The 18,510-nt window shown below is 39.1% G+C and overlaps 1 protein-coding gene across 2 annotated transcripts; it reads left to right on the top strand.

Annotated features, from left to right (window-relative positions):
• Window positions 1-1,135: 1,135 nt before the first annotated feature.
• tmem245 (transmembrane protein 245) lies at window positions 1,136-15,997 on the top strand. Of its 2 annotated transcripts, XM_023400759.2 has the most exons (18): window positions 1,137-1,755; window positions 3,924-4,041; window positions 4,598-4,693; window positions 5,398-5,505; window positions 6,019-6,222; window positions 6,315-6,484; window positions 7,546-7,569; window positions 10,308-10,412; window positions 10,502-10,584; window positions 10,709-10,799; window positions 10,898-10,996; window positions 11,095-11,226; window positions 11,625-11,747; window positions 12,350-12,495; window positions 12,595-12,695; window positions 12,801-12,975; window positions 14,217-14,411; window positions 14,587-15,997. In XM_023400759.2, the coding sequence occupies exons 1-18, from the start codon at window positions 1,156-1,158 to the stop codon at window positions 14,633-14,635; spliced, it is 2,619 nt and encodes an 872-aa protein (XP_023256527.1). In that variant the 5' UTR covers window positions 1,137-1,155; the 3' UTR covers window positions 14,636-15,997. The 2 variants fall into 2 exon arrangements, with proteins under 2 accessions (XP_023256528.1, XP_023256527.1); XM_023400760.2 differs by lacking the exon at window positions 7,546-7,569 and having other exon boundaries at window positions 1,136-1,755.
• Window positions 15,998-18,510: the final 2,513 nt, after the last annotated feature.

The following is an 18,510-nucleotide window of genomic DNA, read 5'->3' as shown; positions in this document are numbered from 1 at the left end:
ATTTTTAGTAGAATTATAAGGATGTTCAGGACTGTAGCTAATACTGAGACACTGAGGTCATGTCCCTTGTATATTTTGATAGAAGTCAGGTGAGGAAAATAGTCTTCCATGTTAACAATCAGTGACTACCTCAACTTACATTTGAAAAAAAACAAAATTTTGAAAATATTAAAAAAAAGCCCCAAATTAAAATTTTGGTCTTACCCCCAACAGAAACCTTTTTGGTGTAGTTGAGAGAAAGAATACATCAGTGTTTTTTTTAGGGACCTGCCTTCTCTGTTTCCATGCGTAACATGTATAAATAAGACCCATTTATAAATATATGTCTAGTAGATCAAATAGTAGCTGTACCCAAAAGCTTCTAACTACACTGGACCAATACGCCTTACTTTAAGTACTGGTTATGACCCTTGTTATTAATTTTTTTCCCGACGTTGTCAATGTGGCCTTTTGATCTGTATTAAGAATGAATGGATATGTCAAAATGCCTCCCACTGAAACAATCTGGTACGACTGTCTTAATTATCAATATACATTGTAAGAAAATACAGTACAATATATTTAAGAAAATACAGATCTTGCTGGGCATGAACAGGCAGCTCTGTCAGACAAACGGTACAAAAGCCATGAACCAAGTAGTCTAAAAGTGATGTACTAAGTTTGGAGAAGCTTGGATGTCAGTGAGGGAGTGAAAAGAGTTTGTCTAGCAAAAAAAATTCAAAATTGTGGGAGATTTATTTGACGCAAACGGGCGTGGCTTCAGCTATCTCTTCAGAGATAAGAACCAAAAATATTTTTGCAATAGTTGTAAGCTAACCACACGGTGGCGCTGTCGATACCAGTTTCAGTTGTTTCAGTGTTGTAGCTTGTTTAAAAATTAAGATGTCTTGCTTATTCCCCATAGAAAACCACAAAAAACAACAAATATCTGTTACAAATATCTGCACCAAAGGTAATAGGACACATCTCATAAACATGCTTAATGTAGGTTATCAATTTTGGAACCGTGTTATAAAATAAACGAAGTGGCTTGTTTTTCATTTACACTACATTGCCCATAGTGCCCTTGGGGGGTTTGGTTGGATTACGTCATATGTTTTCCTCCTTCACGCGGGCACATCTCCCGGCTAGACAGCAGAGGCGGAATCGTAGAACATGGCAGACGAGGAAGACTCAGCGCCGGAGCCTGCCGCTGTCTCTCCGCCGGAGACCCCTCACACTGAGCGCCCTCACACTGTATCCTTCTCCGAGAGTGTCCAGCCGGCCGTCGGGATGATGAGCCAGCTCCTAACGCAGCCCTCCTCCCTCAAGTTTGACAAAAACATCAAACAGGCCTTCTACAACACGGGGGCGATGATCTTTGTGGCTATCTGTTGCGGGGCTGCTGTGCTGGTCTACTTCATCCTGGAGGCCTTCCTCCGCCCGCTGCTTTGGGCAGTACTCTGCGGCACCTTCCTCCACCCCTTCAAGTACTCCCTGGCCCGGCTCGGCCGCTCGTGGCTCTCCGGCCTGCAAGACACCGGGACGCCCATCCTAGTGGGCACCCTGTTGGTCCCGGTGTGGTGCGTAAACTACGGGGTGGAGGCGATGGGCAGGCTGGTGCTGGAGAGGCTCACGGTGCTGCTGGTGATCGGGGCCGGGGCGCCGCTAGTTTACTTCCTCTACCTTTCCTGGAGCATCACCGGCATGCAGGTGATCCTCGGGCACGCCTGTGGAATCATCGGGGCCGCGCTGGACTGTTTCCACGCTATGTGGGTAAGTGAATGGACAGTGGCAACTGGGTACACACACACACACACACACACACACACACACACACACACACACACACACACACACACACACACACACTTTCCCTTTTGGTGACAAAAGGTCCTCTGTGTTAGCCATTGAGGATGCTACAGGTTGGGCGAGGTCAGCTCTGGTGACATGGTGAAGTGGGGGCTTCACTAACACTATTGCACTTTAGAAATACTGTCCCAGAAAAAGCCCTGTAGCAAATCATTGTGTATTACATTTGTTTTACATTTCCATCATTATAAAGTCATTCTATAATAGTGATTTGTTCAAAACAATGCTGTTGAAATTTGCTTAATGATACATTACCCAAAGCTGCCTATCCCTAGTTGTCTGGCATCAAATGCTCAGGCAAGTTCAGTTCATCTCTTCTGTTGTCTCTTTTTGTCATTTAAAAAATGCTGTAATGTAGCTTTGTAAGAGATGGCAGAATTAATCAAATTATATGCCAGACAGCTGACATTAAATGTTGTAGAAAACTATGTGTTTACTTCTTTTAATATCACAGTTTATGCTGAACAGAAAATCAAATGCAATATGGCAAAATAACAGTTTTGAAAATGTGGTGCCATGTTGTTTCAAGTGTACATAATGAAAATAGCTCAGGGAAATGTTTGGCCCCAGGCCCTTAGCTTTCAGTAAATGTGGTCCCTAAACAACTTAGTTGAATGGTTTAAACCTTAGTTCCTCTGGGGCTCTTATACCTTTGCTGCTTTGGATTATGGGTAGCTTTACTTGGTTCAAGGTTGCTGCTGCTATACTTGTCTTATCCTCATTCCTGTGGTATTTGGTAAAATTAGTAATACTGTATTTCTAATTTGGTAAAATTAGTAATACAATATAGTATATTGTGTGTGTGATTTTGGGGCTGGCCTCGCTGTTGCGGTCCAGCCAGTAAAAATAATTGTTATTTGGCTCTCAACATAAACACTTAAATTTTCTTGCTCAGAATCATTAATATTGACAATAAAACCTTGTCTAAGTATGACATAATATCATCAAATCATCACAATACAACCCCATAAACAGTAAATGATAGCCAATAAACAATAGTACTGGATTAAAAGCGTTGCAGGCTGACTTAGAGCTGCAAATTGTATCTTATTTCCTTGAACATCTAAGGGCTTATTCAATTAACCTCAAAGCAGAAAGTTGATTTCTTGGAATACATGCCTAAATTTGTATGGCATCTGATCTAATTTCCTGCAATTCCAGTGTTTGATCAATCAATACCTTATTATTCCAGAACAGCTGCAGGGCCCTTAGCTGGCCTCGCTTTGACTAGATACAAATCACATTAAATGTTCCTCCTCAGACAGCCCGTTCTTTCTCTTAAACCAGAGGTAGACTGACACAGGGCCCTTGTTTATAAATAGGAAGGAGGACACTATGTTAAATTACATTGAAATATGTCTTTGTGTGGAGTGGAACTGGCCAAGACATCTGTTACTAGCTGATTACAGACCGGAGCATCACATTTCATGTTTTTCTGGAAAGACCAGAAAGTACAGTTTGATCACTTATGTTTTTGAAATGTGCAATGATTTAGGGAAAAGCTGGTACATTTGGAAGCAATATCGCAGGATAACAAGAACAATATTCTGATAATCTATGATGCAAAATCACATTTATATTAAACAAATCTCCAGTGCAATAAGCTGCTCTTACACATTATTTTTGACAAAACGCTTTAAATTTGGGGTGCAACTAACAATTTTTATTATCAGAATGCCAGAAAATAGTTAAAAATGTCTGTCACAGTTTCTGAAAGTCCTAGGTGCCATTTTCAGATTGCTTAGACAAAACAAGCAATTTGTGTTTGGGCCATCTTCAAAGATTTACAGTAACTTAAAACAAAGAAAAATGCTCTGCCCTCACATGTGAGAAGCTGTAATTGGGGATCGTTTGCAGAAAAAAATACTTAAAAAATTAATTGACCATCAAAATAGTTGCCAATTGACACTAAGTATTCATTAGTTTATAATAATCAACTCATTGTTTCAGCTCTTTTTGAAATGTGAAAAGCAAAACCCACAATAACTCAGAGTCTTAGCTTCTGATTAAAAGTCGCCTGGAGTCATTGATTTGGACAGCAGTGTTTTTTTAAATCTTTTGTTTCCCCTCAGGTGTGCACTGTGGTGTTTGGCTACTTGTTGGCAGTTTGTTTCAAGTGGAGTCCCCAAACCGAGCGCTACCTGAAGGCTCTGGCTCTTCCTGTCTGGGCCGCCCTGCTCTTCTATATTGGTGAGTGGGGCGATGAGAGGATGTGTGGAGAGCCTGCTCAGACGTGTTGGTTGTCATTTCATACTTCTATGCAAATTCCCTCTTTGCCCCCTGGCAAGGTTTTTTTTCTAGGTGAGATAAAGAGAGCTGTCTCCACAGGTCCACAAGTCCATTAGACGGAGCACTTGCAGAGTTACATAGTAAGATGAAGAAGTCTTAGAGGTATTTTTAGCACACACAAGTGGCGCTGAAAAGAAATTGACCTTTAGGCGTGAAATGTTAAAAGTTGCTGACAGCTATTAAAAAGAAGTTCTGCTCAAGACAAGAATAAGCAGCAGGGGGTTGTTGGAAAATTTTAGAAAAATGTTCTCTTTTTGGCATGTGCCTTTTTATAATAATAATGTTGTCAGACAACTGGTCAAAATTATTTTATCTTATCTCAGGTCCAGCAGGACAAAGTAGTGCCAACAATTCCACCAAGATAATAACCAGTAAAGTCAACAACACAACATGCAGTTTAAGAGCAAGAAGAGAGGAGATACATAGATATCAACCTGATTTCTGTGCCTGTTTTTAGTGTCTCTGACCGGCTCATGGAGAGTGCCCATATTTGTGGTTGTGGTTATACTCCTCATCGTCGGCTCCCAAGAGAAACCACCTGTCTCTGGAAGAGGTGAAGATTTCTGGACACACACACATTCACATTTTCCCACAGTAAGAAGCCTTTGCGCCGTATCAACTGGGCACTCATACATATGGTAAAAAAGGGTACAGGTAAATATTTTTAATATGGAATAAACAATAGCGATATAATGTGTTTATTTGTGAGCTTTACAAGTGCTGGTAGGTAGATTTATTTACATTTGGATAGAGTCAGGCTCGCTGTTGCCCCCTCTTTTTAGCCGTTATGCTAAGCTAGGCTAAAGTCTGCTGTATTTTCATATTTATCCTACAGATATGAAAGTTTCTTGAATCTCCTAAAATATTTGAGGTTTTTCTTTAAAATTCAAGTGGGTCAAATGCCAAATAAGCTGATAAACAACCTATAAAATAACTGCTAAACTACCATAGGCTATTCAGCTATCATCCTTTTAATTTAACAGTGGAAAAGTAAACCTCCTGTGTTGACAATTTTTATAATTTGTTAAGCCTGGCCCTCAACCTCAACCAGCACCTAGATTCAGTTATAACTTTTCCTTGCCCACTTTTTCCCTAAAACACAAGTGACCTTAGGTCGACAGTTTGTCTCTGAAACACTGGACTTGTTAGGAACATGAGATCACATGGGCAACACGCACAAAGAGTGTTACTTTATGCTCTTTACACCCTCTGCCTTTGTAAGTTACTGTTGTTTTCTGTTTCTCCTCATTTCCCCAGGAGAGCTGTCAGGGCAGGTGTTGTCATTCGCTGCTAATACTATTTACATGGCAATCTCCTGTAGCAACCTTCAGCTGAAAACTGAGCCCAGTGAAAACTCTACCACAGGTAAGATAGCTTACGTTTATTCAACTCAGTGCATTACAGAAGCTTTTATTACAGGTGCAACTCTTAGGCGACAGACTAATATGGAGTGAGAGTGTGGCGGAAGGCTCGGCGGAAGTGATTTGTGATAACCAATCAATAACCACAATGACTGGTCAAGCAAACAGGCCCCTAAAACATACTGTTCCATAAGTGTTTATATCTCTTTAATGGAGATTAACCTGAACGTCACCATAGAGATTTTCATAAGAAGAACTAACTATTGATTATAAAGCCCCTATCTGATTGTGTAAAAATATATTCACTGTGCATTTTAATAGAGAAATTTAATTTCTGTTCTCCACTGTCAACATGCTTCTAGCACCAATTTGAGGAAATGTGGCTTAAGACACTTCTGCTTTAGTTTCACCATTCAGCCATGGTGGTTAGCACTTGTTATAGATAACTAATTTCTTTTCCTTTCTTTCTCTTCCTCTTACATGCTTCATCTGCCAAATCCCTCTCATCTCTCCCAAGATGGTGTTCAGTCTGTGGGCCCCATTCCTGCCACCCCTGGGTTCCCTCGGGGCTCTCGATCATTACCAGCTGGCCTCTTCCAGAAAGAGAAAAGCTCCCACAGAGCCAGTGATATCTACTTTATTCTACTGGTCTGGGCCATAGTTCTGGTTCAGGTCTGGCTCAACCTCTGGATCCTACAGCTGCTGCCTATCCCTGTGGCTGGTAACACACATTTGCAAACATATGAATGCATAAACCCTTTGATGTGCTTCTTCGTATATTCTACTGAGGCCCATGTTGCATTGATACTTCAGTGTGGGTGCTGAAGAAGCTGATGGTCCACTTTGGCCTGAAGAGCTTTGCTGAGCGGACTCTTACCTCGTGGTGGATGGGGCTGGAGAAGTTCGGACGAGAGCGAGAGGAGGCCCTGCTGCCTGGACCAATCAAAGGCCTGGCTCAGTTCCTGCTTCGCACTGACACCAAGGTAACACCTCTGACTGATCTACAGGTGCTGCTGTGGTCCTTATTTCATACATCCTCATCCAGGCACACTGCGGTTTTCTGTTACAGTGTCCACATTGAAGACTGTCAGTGACTATCAGTGACATAAACAGGATATCAACGGGTCAATAAGGATTCTGTAAAAAATATTGAAATAATTCAGCAAAAATTGATCCTTATGTTGTAAATCACACTTAAAATCTGTCTTTATGGATATTAAATTAATAAATTTGCTTCTAGTAAGATATGATAAAAAGGGATCCTACACACTGCGGTTCCCCTCAGCTCTATGGAGTGTTTTGGCATCTTTCGTTTTGGATTTCAGGTCCTCGACTTTGTTGTTATGGCTCAGTTTCACAGACTCTCCTCAGCGTTGTTTCCAGCAACAGCAGCAGCAGCAGCAGCAGCAGCAGCAACAGCAGCAGGCAGCTGTTTTCACAGATTAAGCTCTGATAAACATATGCTACTCAGCATCAAACTGCATAAACAACCAGTTTGCGACTAGCTGGTGAACATAGTGGAGCATTTAGCAGCGAGAGAATGAATGAGTGATAATGGTTGGAAATTGTCTGCTAGCACCATAATACATTTGTAAGGTGATATGTCACTGTTGTATTGTTGCCCTTACAGTCAAAAATCAAATAGTATTGCTTTAAAAAGACTTTAAAAAGTGTTGAATAGAAATTTTTGATACCAGCAACTCTGGGCCTAACTAGAGGTGTGTGTTAGAATGAGTGATGGTGTTACATAAATTACATTTCTAAGGTTTTATATAATGGCATCAGTGACCTCATTGCTGACACCTTTCACACTAAAATATGTCTTTGTTCTGAAGGATTTGGGATGTGGTTGTGTTTGTAATCAGTGATTTGCATCCCACACTCCCTGTATGGTCAGTAGTTCAATCCTGCCTGTCACTCTCTGATCCCTCACTGCCTCTACCCAAACAGAAGTTGTGTTCTTGTCGCACGGGTACATGTGATGACTGCTGCACAGATCTTTTTCCAATAATAATCTTCCCAATGTCTCTTGTCTCCTCCCAAGCTCTGGCATTGGCTTAACAAGCAGGTAATGATTTGGAGGAGCAGAGTGCTGAGAGAAAGAGAGACTGACAGAAAGAGTGTCTGTATATGAGAGAACGTGAGAGTCAAGGAGAAAAAAATCACCTGGGTACATGTGTGGGTGTGTGTGAAAGCGTGAGCACACCATGTAGTAGCTTGGACTGGCGCTTTACCCATCCACTTGATCACTCATCACCCTCTCATCCTGTCTATATGTCTGTCCTCTCGCTGCTTTCCCGCTGCTTGCTTTTATTTTTACAGGAAGCTACAGTCGGGGGAAGGGGGGACTCCTTGGTCCCTCAGCCCCGTCTGTACCTTCCCTGCTTTTACTTAACTGGCAGGTTTGGCTTGATAGTGTCTGAGCTGCATGGAGAGGAGGCTGGTATAGACGGAGCAGAGCAGAGGAGAGCCAAGGGCAGTGTTTCTGAAAAGTGCAGATGAAAAAGCCTGATTTTAAGTTTTTAATGGAGATGTAGAAAGAGAAACACTGCCCATGGTCTCCCAGAAAGAACCCTTGGAGAGATGTGATCACATCTCGGGAGCTTTTATGGGTGGGAAGGTGCTGGGCATGGACAAAACAATGGAAACACCAAACAGTCTGTGAGTGTCAAAACTAAAAAAATGTTTTATCCTTTAGAAGAGCTTCACTTCTCTTTGTGGTCATGACATCTGACATCCTGAACTGTCTGTAGTAGGATATTAGATGTTTACACAAGAAGCTCCAGTTTTCCAGGACAAAAGGATGTGCTTTAGCATCAACTTTGCTTAAATGATAAGGCAGAAATGTTCTATGTTTTTCTTAGTATTAACAAATCCCATGAATAGACCAAAACCATCAATGATCTGATCTGTGTAGCCAAAGCCTGACATTGTTGTCCAAAAACTGGTAAAAAGACATTAGTGAGCCATAACATGGCATAAGGTGACATGTTCCTTCATTATCATGAACACAGGCACTGTAGTTTATTTTGAGTCGTCCTGTTAGCATAACCACTCACTAAGAAACCAAATGTGTATTAATCTATGTCTACTCCTGTTTGTGTCAGGTTTGCTATAAACTATGGTGGCGAGCTGTTTTAGTACATAACTGTCCTGTTTTTTAAGATTTATATCTTCAGTTATGGATCTTCGGGGTTGAGAGTCACTGGAATAATGACATTGGGAAGTATTAAGAGATGGCCTAACACATTGTTGGTTTTGGTCTTTGCAGTGTATTTGTTGACAGTAAGAGTTATATACAGTAATACCAGCCTTAGGCTTAAAAGGTTCAGTATAGTTTAGATCTGGGCATGGGCACGGTGGACATTGAAACCCATCTTGAATAGTAGTCTAAAAGTTCCTCATAGCATTACATAGCTGTTTCAGCAGTGCAGTTATTGCAGGCAGTTGACCTTATCACTTGAACTAGATGACTGTGGTGGGTTCATCACAATGTTAAAATAGCCAGAAGCAGAGTTGCATTAATGGTGTCCTCTGGCTTCCTTAAAGCATGAAATGAAAAGGAAAATTTTAAAAGGTGGCTTTTTTTTGTGGTTTTATTGATATTTGGTTATCACAAGGACATTTATTATTATATTATATGTGCATTATATATATTTTGCTTTTCAAAGGGTTAGGGTTATGAAGCTTTTGTCGTGGTTTTTGTTGAGACAGTGTGATGGTGGCATTGATCCAATTCAGAGAGTTCTGATTACATAGTTTGTCACATGATTTTTGTACTTCCTCGTGATTTTGAAGGTTTTCCCCTTGCAGTATGAATAAAATACAGTGTTTGTAAGTAATGCATTGGGTGTGTGGCCTATTTGGACATTTATTAGTGATCTCATGTTGCATTCAGCGGTGGTGATCGCCACAACTCTTCTAAACTAGACCCCTTATTTCTGATTGGTACCCAACATACTAATTTGCTTATTTTGTAATTTACTTATTTTTTTTTTTTTCAAAATATAGTTTGCTTTGATGTGGTGTTTCCATTTTTTTGTTTTTACTGGATTTAATACACTTCATTCAGCCTGCCAGGTATAACTCTCTTTAAGATAAGTGTACGTCCTTATTGATGGAACAAAAAAAACCCCTACAAGATGACAGATTATTCTGAGTTTCAGGATTTTATTGCAGTGTGTAGCTGAAATGGAGTGAAACCTTAACTGACTTCCATATCACATCGCCGTCAGTGTAATGACAAAACATTAGGGCACGTCCTTATGCCACTAACAGAGCCTCTTCCAGTAACTCGCCATGAACTCCAGTAACTTGATTTTAACACATGGGCACAAACACATACAGATGGAGACTAAATCTGTTATAAACTGGCTGTTGATACAGTTTTGGAGCATTGAGAAACCTGAGTTAAGAATTGCACCACCTTACGACAGAATGTACACTTGAGACTGGGGCAGCCTCACAATACTTCCATAATAAAAGATACCGACAGATAAGTCACGAATACAGCAGCACACAGCCTGAGTGTTTCACTCAGTTGCTTGCACTTGCATGTATGTGTGCAGATGTCCTGGCTGTTGGTTCACTCAGTCAACTACCTTGTCCTCAGGGCCCAAGGGGGCAGCTTGTAGATCCAAAATGGCCTCTTCACATTGGAAGGACACAGGTTTCTCCATGTGTCTGATCACTGTATGTTTTCAACCCCTTCAGAACAGCACTGACTTTGTGTCTATTCTACCTCTCTGCTCTCCCCTCTTTCCCCTATTTCTTTGTGTCTGTGTCTTCTCCTCGCTGTCTGTGCAGATGATCGTGTGGTTGGAGCGATCTCTGGATAAAATCATCAGCATCTTTATCATCTTCCTCCTGGTCACAGGGACCCTCCTCATGGCGCTGCTGCTGACTGCTATGGTACTGTTTTTGTTCTGCTGAATGACCTCACTGCACTTGGGCTGGTACTGACGTGGTCTTGGACAACAAAGTAACTTTTATCTTTCTAGGTCCATCATGAAAGTGTTCACATCATTGAGGTAACCAGTAACCTCATCAATGAGACTGTGTCTAATCATCCAGAATGGGCAAAGTATGACAGTTTCATCTTTTTTTCCTCAAATTTGTTTCTTTTACATTTGGAGTTGTGATTTCTTACTTGATGGACACCTTCCTTTATTTCTGACACTGTCTTATTTCTGACGCTGTCCTCCTAGTTGGCTTCCAGAGGCTCGCGTGGTCCAGAGGGCTCTCAATTCAGCTGCTACGAATGTTTATCAACATGGGAGAGAATGGATAACACAAAAGGTAGGAATAATGACAGAGGTTGAGCCTGATGAAAATGTAAACAGTTTAAATAGTTTGACAGCAAGTTATGTAGCATGTATCTCTTTCCCTGTGTGCAGCTTCATAAGATGTTAGGAGACAAGGTGAACCACACAGCAGTGATTGAGAAACAAGTTTTGGAGCTTTGGGACCGACTGTACCACTCCTGGTTTGTGAAGGTAGTATAAGAACAGTGGAGTTCAGGCCCATCCTTCTTGATGTTAAGGAAAAATGTTTACAGTGGCACAAGTCATAAAATATTCCATGCATTTTCCAGAACGTGACCCACTCTGGACGGCACCGGGGTCAGAAGATAATGGCTCAGAGACAGAACAGCTGGTTAGTGGACATCCTGGACTGGAAGGACATCGCCTCATTTCTACAGGAAAATATTGAAACTCTGCTGTCTGTAAGTACGGATGTGTTTTTACACCGTCTTCTGTATGAGGCAGAGGATTTACATATATTTTATTTTCATAGATCTGTCAGTCCATCATCAAATGCAATGTTATAGACATTTGAAAATAATTTGGCTAAAGCCCATGGCGGTGGGGGTTGGGTTTGGGTGATCAGGTGCTACATTTTTTGTTTTCTTGGTATCAAAAATTATATTTCAGAGAATCAGTGAGTGAATTTTAATAAAACGATTTTGGAACACTGTACTGTATGTCTGACTCAATTAGCCTCTAATGGGTGTTATAACAACTGCAGGTCATGCAAATCACTGACACATTTATAGCTCTCTGCCACAAAGGGATGCACAGTTTTCCTGTGGATGACATGTTTACTGTTGCCTTGTTTTTGTAGATCCTGGAGTCTCTGTGGGTGGTAATGAGTAGGAATGTTGGCCTCCTCATCTCCACCACAACCACCCTCTTCACTGTCTTGTTCCACAGCGGCACGGCTTTACTCAACTTTGCTCTGAGTCTGGTATGAAACATTGACTGCTATAAACCATCTAGCTCAAAATTATATGGGATGGTTTAGTTTAGTTTTGTTTGGTGTATTGGCAACATTAGGGAAAATCTCCTTGCTGACATGCATCACCCTTGTTTACCTGGTGCATTGAAACCAGCAAAACCTGCAGTTCCAGCTGGAGGTCAACTGGTTTGCTCTCAGAGTAAAATAAGTCTTCTAAAGGTCAATATTTGTTGTACCTTTTACGCTTTTGTAATGCAGTAGGGTAGCAAGTGCAGTCGTTACAACTGATGCCTTCTTGAATTCAAAGAAGTTGAGTAGGTTAAATTATAGTGTTATATATAGTTATATTGACTTCCCTCTTTAAGTTAACCTCTTTAACTCTTTGACCTTCTATTTCATTGAATTGAGTAAGTTTAATTTTTCAATTTTATTTCAGTCGACTGGATTTTAGTAAATCAAATTTAGTTTTATTTCATTTATTTTGATTCATTTTGTAAAATATATGGAATTGAATTTAATTGATTTAATATAATTTCATTAATTTTATTCTCATTTCTTTTTACATGCCTATTCTAACAATCATATTTGTGCTATTTCCTGTGTGTATGCAGGTGATTTTCCTGACCACTCTCTTCTACCTGCTGAGCTCCAGTGGTGAATATTACAAACCTGTCAAATGGGTGATCAGCCTGACCCCTCTCTCCCAGCCAGGGCCCTCCTCCAATATCATAGGCCAGTCTGTAGAAGAGGCCATCAGGTAGTCACATGCACAAAATCATCATATTTGTGGTGGCAAAATCTATAAATATATCTCAAGGAGATTATTTTTGACCTTGTCTGTGTGTTTGTATTGAAGAGGAGTGTTTGACGCCTCTCTGAAAATGGCCGGCTTCTACGGCCTCTACACTTGGCTCACTCACACCATCTTTGGCATCAACATCGTTTTCATTCCTTCTGGTGAGTCAGTGTGTCCACAGCAGATTGTGCTGGCACTATATGTGCACCTGCCAAACCACACTCAGTATTTTCTCACTCTCTGAATCCCTCTCTCCTGGCCTGAAGCTCTGGCTGCCATCCTGGGTGCGGTACCGTTCCTGGGGACCTACTGGGCAGCGGTGCCGGCAGTGTGTGACCTGTGGTTGGCACAGGGCGAAGGCGTCAAAGCCATGCTGCTGCTGATCTGCCATCTGCTTCCGACATATTTTGTAGATACAGCGATCTACTCTGATATCTCTGGGTAGGTATGTGTGTGACACAAGGGCGTAGGTTTGGTCTCAACATTGATAGGGATGCAACAACACAGCCACCGCTCCAAACAAAGAGACTGGCTTTTTAATGCTCTCAACCAAACAGTTTTTTAACATGTAAGATCTGAATTTACATTCAGGCATTCCCATACGCAAATGTAATATATGTACATAATTTGAATTTCCATATATGAAATATATGTATATATGAAGTAAAATCATAGTTATAAACTTATATCTTTATGTATCCAGAGGATGCATATATGTCATAATAATATATCCTCTTATAGGTGACAAATATGGTAATATCACTCTTGGTATAGGGACATATATGACATAAGTCATAGTATACTAAGGCATAAAAACATCATAGTATAGTAAGTCATAAAAAAGTAATTGTATAGTAAGGCGTAAAAAAGTCTTAGTATAGTAAGTTTTAAAAAAACAGAGTTGCCAATTAACCTAATGTGCATGTCTTTGGACTGCAGGAGGAAGCCAGAGTACACTTAGAGAACCTACACAGGCACAGGAAGAACATGCATTGTTGAGTAGTAAAATCAAGAATGAGAATGACCAGAAAGCTGTCCAAACAGTCACTCCTGCAACAGTCTCACCTTCATATTTTATTGTAGTTATTCAATGTAATGAAGTTTAAAAACGGTTATGTACACAGTGTTAAATGTACACAATTCATAGTAATACAATACTCACATGTTTTATTCCTTCTGTACATACTGGCCATTGGTGATTCCTTTGTAGTGTGTCTACATTGAAAGAAATGGGGATGTTCTGTGTAAAAATGTATACTAAAGTTCAGCTGAAGCTGCTATGAGGTCTTGGCAGTGACTGTTGCTGGTGTTTTTCCCAGCAATTAAATTACTAGGATGTTTCCCTCTGCTGTGCCTCAGCAAGGAAACACAGAGAGAATTTAATACTACCCACCTGATTTGGCAAACTCAGACTGCTGAAGCCTCATATTAGCTACGGTTGACCTTTAGGTTTTTCTGCACAGAACTAGGATTGTGGATTCCACAGCACATTTCTTAGAGTGTAGACTGCTATGAAGGAAAGAATGACTACAGAGACCTATAACTTTCTTAATCTACAAACAGTGTGTGATTATTGTATTCAGATAGATATGAAAAACTCTGAAGCCATCCTTTAATGAGCCAAAATGTAGTCCTGTAACTATGCCTTAGTATTAACACCATTTCTTGTGTCTGTGTCTCAGTGGTGGACACCCCTATCTAACAGGTCTAGCAGTGGCAGGTGGAGCGTACTATCTGGGACTGGAGGGTGCCATCATTGGGCCCATCCTCCTTTGCATCCTGGTGGTTGCAGCCAACATCTACAGTGCCATGTTAATGAGCCCCAGCTCTGCAGTGCCCACGCCGGTGCAGTCAACCTGGCCTGTCCACTCCATCAGGTAAACGCAACACCTGAAATAACTGAAACATAGTAAGTCATAAAAAACGTCATAGTATAGTTAGTCATAAAAAAGTCATTGTATAGTAAAAGGTCATACTATGGTAAGGCCAATTAACACGAAGACAGCGTAAATACAACCACACTGTCATTGTCATTTTGCTTGTTACTTTCAGGACCTTCACAGACTCTACTCCGTCTGTCCTAAAGAAGGCCAGTGAGTGAGAGCAAGAGGGCGAGTCCCTGTGGAACATCATCTGGCTATTGGCCGATTCCTCAGGGGAAGTGCTCCCCTCCCTGAAGCTCCACCATACACCGCCCAACTCTACAGGATTCAACCCCGACCAAGAGAAGATGGCGGTGTAATGGCTGGTCATCTGTGATGCCGTCTGCTTACCAGAGCGCACGCCCTTGATCCCAAACATGGACCAATGATATCACATTGGGCTTTATGAATATGAACGATGGAGACATTGATGCTAATCACATCATCTTTCAGGACTCAGTGCCTAAATTGATTTTGTAATGTTGACAAATGACTTAAATCTTCATGTGATTTGTGAATTGTAAGATGATATATTTTATCTATCGGCCCCTAATTTACCCTGCACACCCTAACTGTGTTTAAGCAACAGTATATGGTTGTGCAGTATTTGTACTCCCTACCTCTCTCCTCGTGGAGGCTCAAATAGAATTTATAGTGAAGGCTGGCCACAAAAGTCCTCACGCCTGGCTCAAGAGAACGAGTTATTGACTCTCTGTAGTTTAACTTAATGTGTTATTCACGTTTCAGTGGTAGTAGCCGTGAGTCTGCATCACTAGTTCTCTGCTTTAACAAAGATGTATACTCCTGCTGGCCTGAACCAGGCTTTTTAGTATTTTGTTAATGGCTAAAGGTTTAGACTAAGGTTTTAGCCCTGCGCTCTGTGTGTTCAGGGAATCTGGTCTGAGTCTGAAAATTGACAGATTCTGTTTTCTACATTTTTAATTTATTTCAAGCTTAAAGATTGTTATGTAACACACTGTGAGTGCAACTACAACCAAGCTTTTCATTTTTAACCCATCTGCCAGTATTGAAGGACATTTACACTCAGAAGACCTTGATAAGTCTGACTGAGTATTTTTGTGAGCACTTTTCAACTTTTGGTATGGCTGTGACTTACATCCCCATCACATAATTTTATCAGTGGTTCAGACCTCAAACACCTCACATCCCTTAGCAATGTCTTGTATACATATAATTTTTACTCACTTCCTCCGTTCTTGCACTTGTCCACCCCATACTTTACAGTCAGAGCACTTTTCTGAAAGGAGAATATGAAGTAGTTTACATTGCTTGAAGCTTTAATAAAACGGCTGTACAGGTGAACTGTGTATGTAATGTGACACATTGATCATTCATGGCTACTGTGTTAGCTACTGGAGGGTGAGAGTTTGGTGATGTGGTCTGGGTTGGAACAAGCGTGTAATTTAGCGATGGTTTCAGTGTTGAACTAAAATACTGTCATTTTAAGTTTCATACTGTTGCTGTGTTTTTTTTATTACTTGTTATGCACTGACAAAATAAACATCATCATTTGAACTGCAGAGGATTTGTTGTGTAATTCCTTTTTAACAACTAATGCTTATTTTTATTGTATTTTTAAAGTATTATTAATTTGTCAAGTGTTTGGTCTATAAAGTTTTAGGAAATGGTGAAAAATGCTCATTACAATTTCTCGGAGGTGATGTTCAGACAGATAAACCATCTGAAACCCAGAACCTTCTCAGTGTGAGGTAACAATTCTAACCACTGCTCTACCAAGATGCCCCATAAGTAAATCATCGAGTAGTAAGGCATAAAAACGTCATAGTGTAGTAAGGCACAAACAAACGTGAGGGTATAGTTACAAAGAGGAATAAAAATTCATAAAAAACGGCATTATATTAAGGCATGAAAAAGAGAAAAGTAAATTAAGGCATAAAAATTAAAACAAACGACATACTATAATAAATGCATAAAAAGTCAAAAAAAGGGACAGTATAATAAGGCATAAAAAGTCATAAAAACGACGTAGTATAATAAGGCATAAAAAGTCATAAAAACAACATAGTATAGTAAGGCATAAAAACATCATAGTATAATAAGGCATTAAAAGTAATAAAAACGACATAGTATAGTAAGGCATAAAAAGTCATAAAAACGTCATAGTATAGTAAGGCATAAAAAGTCATAAAAACGTCATAGTATAGTAAGGCATAAAAAGTCATAAAAACGACATAGTATAGTAAGGCATTGAGACGATACAGTATAGTAAGGCATAAAAAGTTGTAAAAACATCACAGTGTACTAAGGCATAAAAACCTCATAGTATAGTAAGGCATTAAAAGTCATACAAATGACATAGTATAGTAAGGCCTAAAAAGTCATAAAAATGTCACAGTATAGTAATGCATAAAAAGTCATAAAAACGACATAGTATAGTAAGGCATGAAAAAGAGAAAAGTAAATTAAGGCATAAAAATGAAAACAAACGACATACTATAATAAATGCATAAAAAGTCAAAAAAAGGGACAGTATAGTAAGGCATAAAAAGTCATAAAAACGACGTAGTATAGTAAGTCATAAAAAGTCATAAAAACGTGATAGTATAGTAAGGCATAAAAAGGCATGAAAACGTCATAGTATAGTAATGCATAAAAAGTCATAAAAACGACATAGTATAGTAAGGCATAAAAACATCATAGTCTAATAAGGCTTTAAAAGTAATAAAAACGACGTAGTATATTAAGGCATAAAAACATCATAGTATAATAAGGCATTAAAAGTAATACAAACGACATAGTATAGTAAGGCATGAAAAGTTGTAAAAACGTCATAGTATAGTAAGGCATAAAAAGTCAATATAATAGCATTAAAAGTCATGAAAACGTCATAGTATAGTAAGGCATAAAAAGTCATAAAAACAACACAGTATAGTAAGGCATAAAAAGTCATAAGTATAGTAAGGCATGAAAAGTCATAAAAACGACATAGTATAGTAAGGCATAAAAAGTCATAAAAACGTCATAGTATAGTAAGGCAAAAAAGTCATGAGAACGACATCGTATAGTTAGGCATAAAAAGTCATAAAAACGTCATAGTATGATAATGCATTATGACGATATAGTATAGTAAGGCATTAAAAGTCATAAAAATGTCATAGTATAGTAAGGCATAAAAAGTCATAAAAACAACATAGTATAGTAAGGCATAAAAAGTCATAGTATAGTTAGTATAGTAAGTCATAAAAACGTCATAGTATAGTAAGTCATAAAAAGTCATAAAAACGACATAGTATAGTAAGGCATTGAGACGATACGGTATAGTAAGGCATAAAAAGTTGTAAAAACATCATAGTATACTAAGGCATAAAAACATCATAGTATAGTAGGCATTAAAAGTCATACAAACGACATTGTATAGTAAGGCATGAAAAGTCATAAAAACGACATAGTATAGTAAGGCATAAAAAGTCATAAAAATGTCATAGTATAGTAAGGCATAAAAACATCATCGTATAGTTAGGCATAAAAAGTCATAAAAACGTCATAGTATAGTAATGCATTAAGACGATATAGTATAGTAAGGCATAAAAAGTCATAAAAATGTCATAGTATAGTAAGGCATGAAAAGTCATAAAAACAACATAGTATAGTAAGGCATAAAAAGTTGTAAAAACGACATTGTATAGTAAGTCATGAAAAGTCATAAAAACGTCATAGTATAGTAAGGCATAAAAAGTCATGAAAACGTCATAGTATAGTAAGGCATAAAAAGTCATAAAAACGACATAGTATAGTAAGGAATAAAAACATCATAGTATAATAAGGCTTTAAAAGTAATAAAAACAACGTAGTATATTAAGGCATAAAAACATCATAGTATAATAAGGCATTAAAAGTAATAAAAACGACATAGTATAGTAAGGCATGAAAAGTCATAAAAACGTCATAGTATAGTAAGGCATAAAAAGTCAAAAAAATAGCATAGTATAATAAGACATGAAAACATCATAGTATAGTAAGGCATAAAAAGTCATAAAAACAACACAGTATAGTAAGGCATAAAAAGTCATAA

This window comes from Seriola lalandi, unplaced genomic scaffold (genome assembly GCF_002814215.2).
Source record: "Seriola lalandi dorsalis isolate HSWRI2012SDOR001 ecotype SW California unplaced genomic scaffold, Sedor1 jcf7180002052955, whole genome shotgun sequence".
In the NCBI taxonomy this organism is placed as follows: Eukaryota; Metazoa; Chordata; class Actinopteri; order Carangiformes; family Carangidae; genus Seriola; species Seriola lalandi.
This window is presented reverse-complemented; position numbering and strand designations above follow the sequence as displayed.

Coding starts and splice junctions, on each gene's coding strand:
- tmem245 (XM_023400759.2), top strand. CDS start 1,156: ATGGCAGACGAGGAAGACTCAGCGCCGGAGCCTGCCGCTGTCTCTCCG. Junction 10,413..10,501: donor CGCTGCTGCTGACTGCTATG/GTACTGTTTTTG, acceptor TTATCTTTCTAG/GTCCATCATGAAAGTGTTCA. Junction 12,696..12,800: donor CATCGTTTTCATTCCTTCTG/GTGAGTCAGTGT, acceptor CCTGGCCTGAAG/CTCTGGCTGCCATCCTGGGT.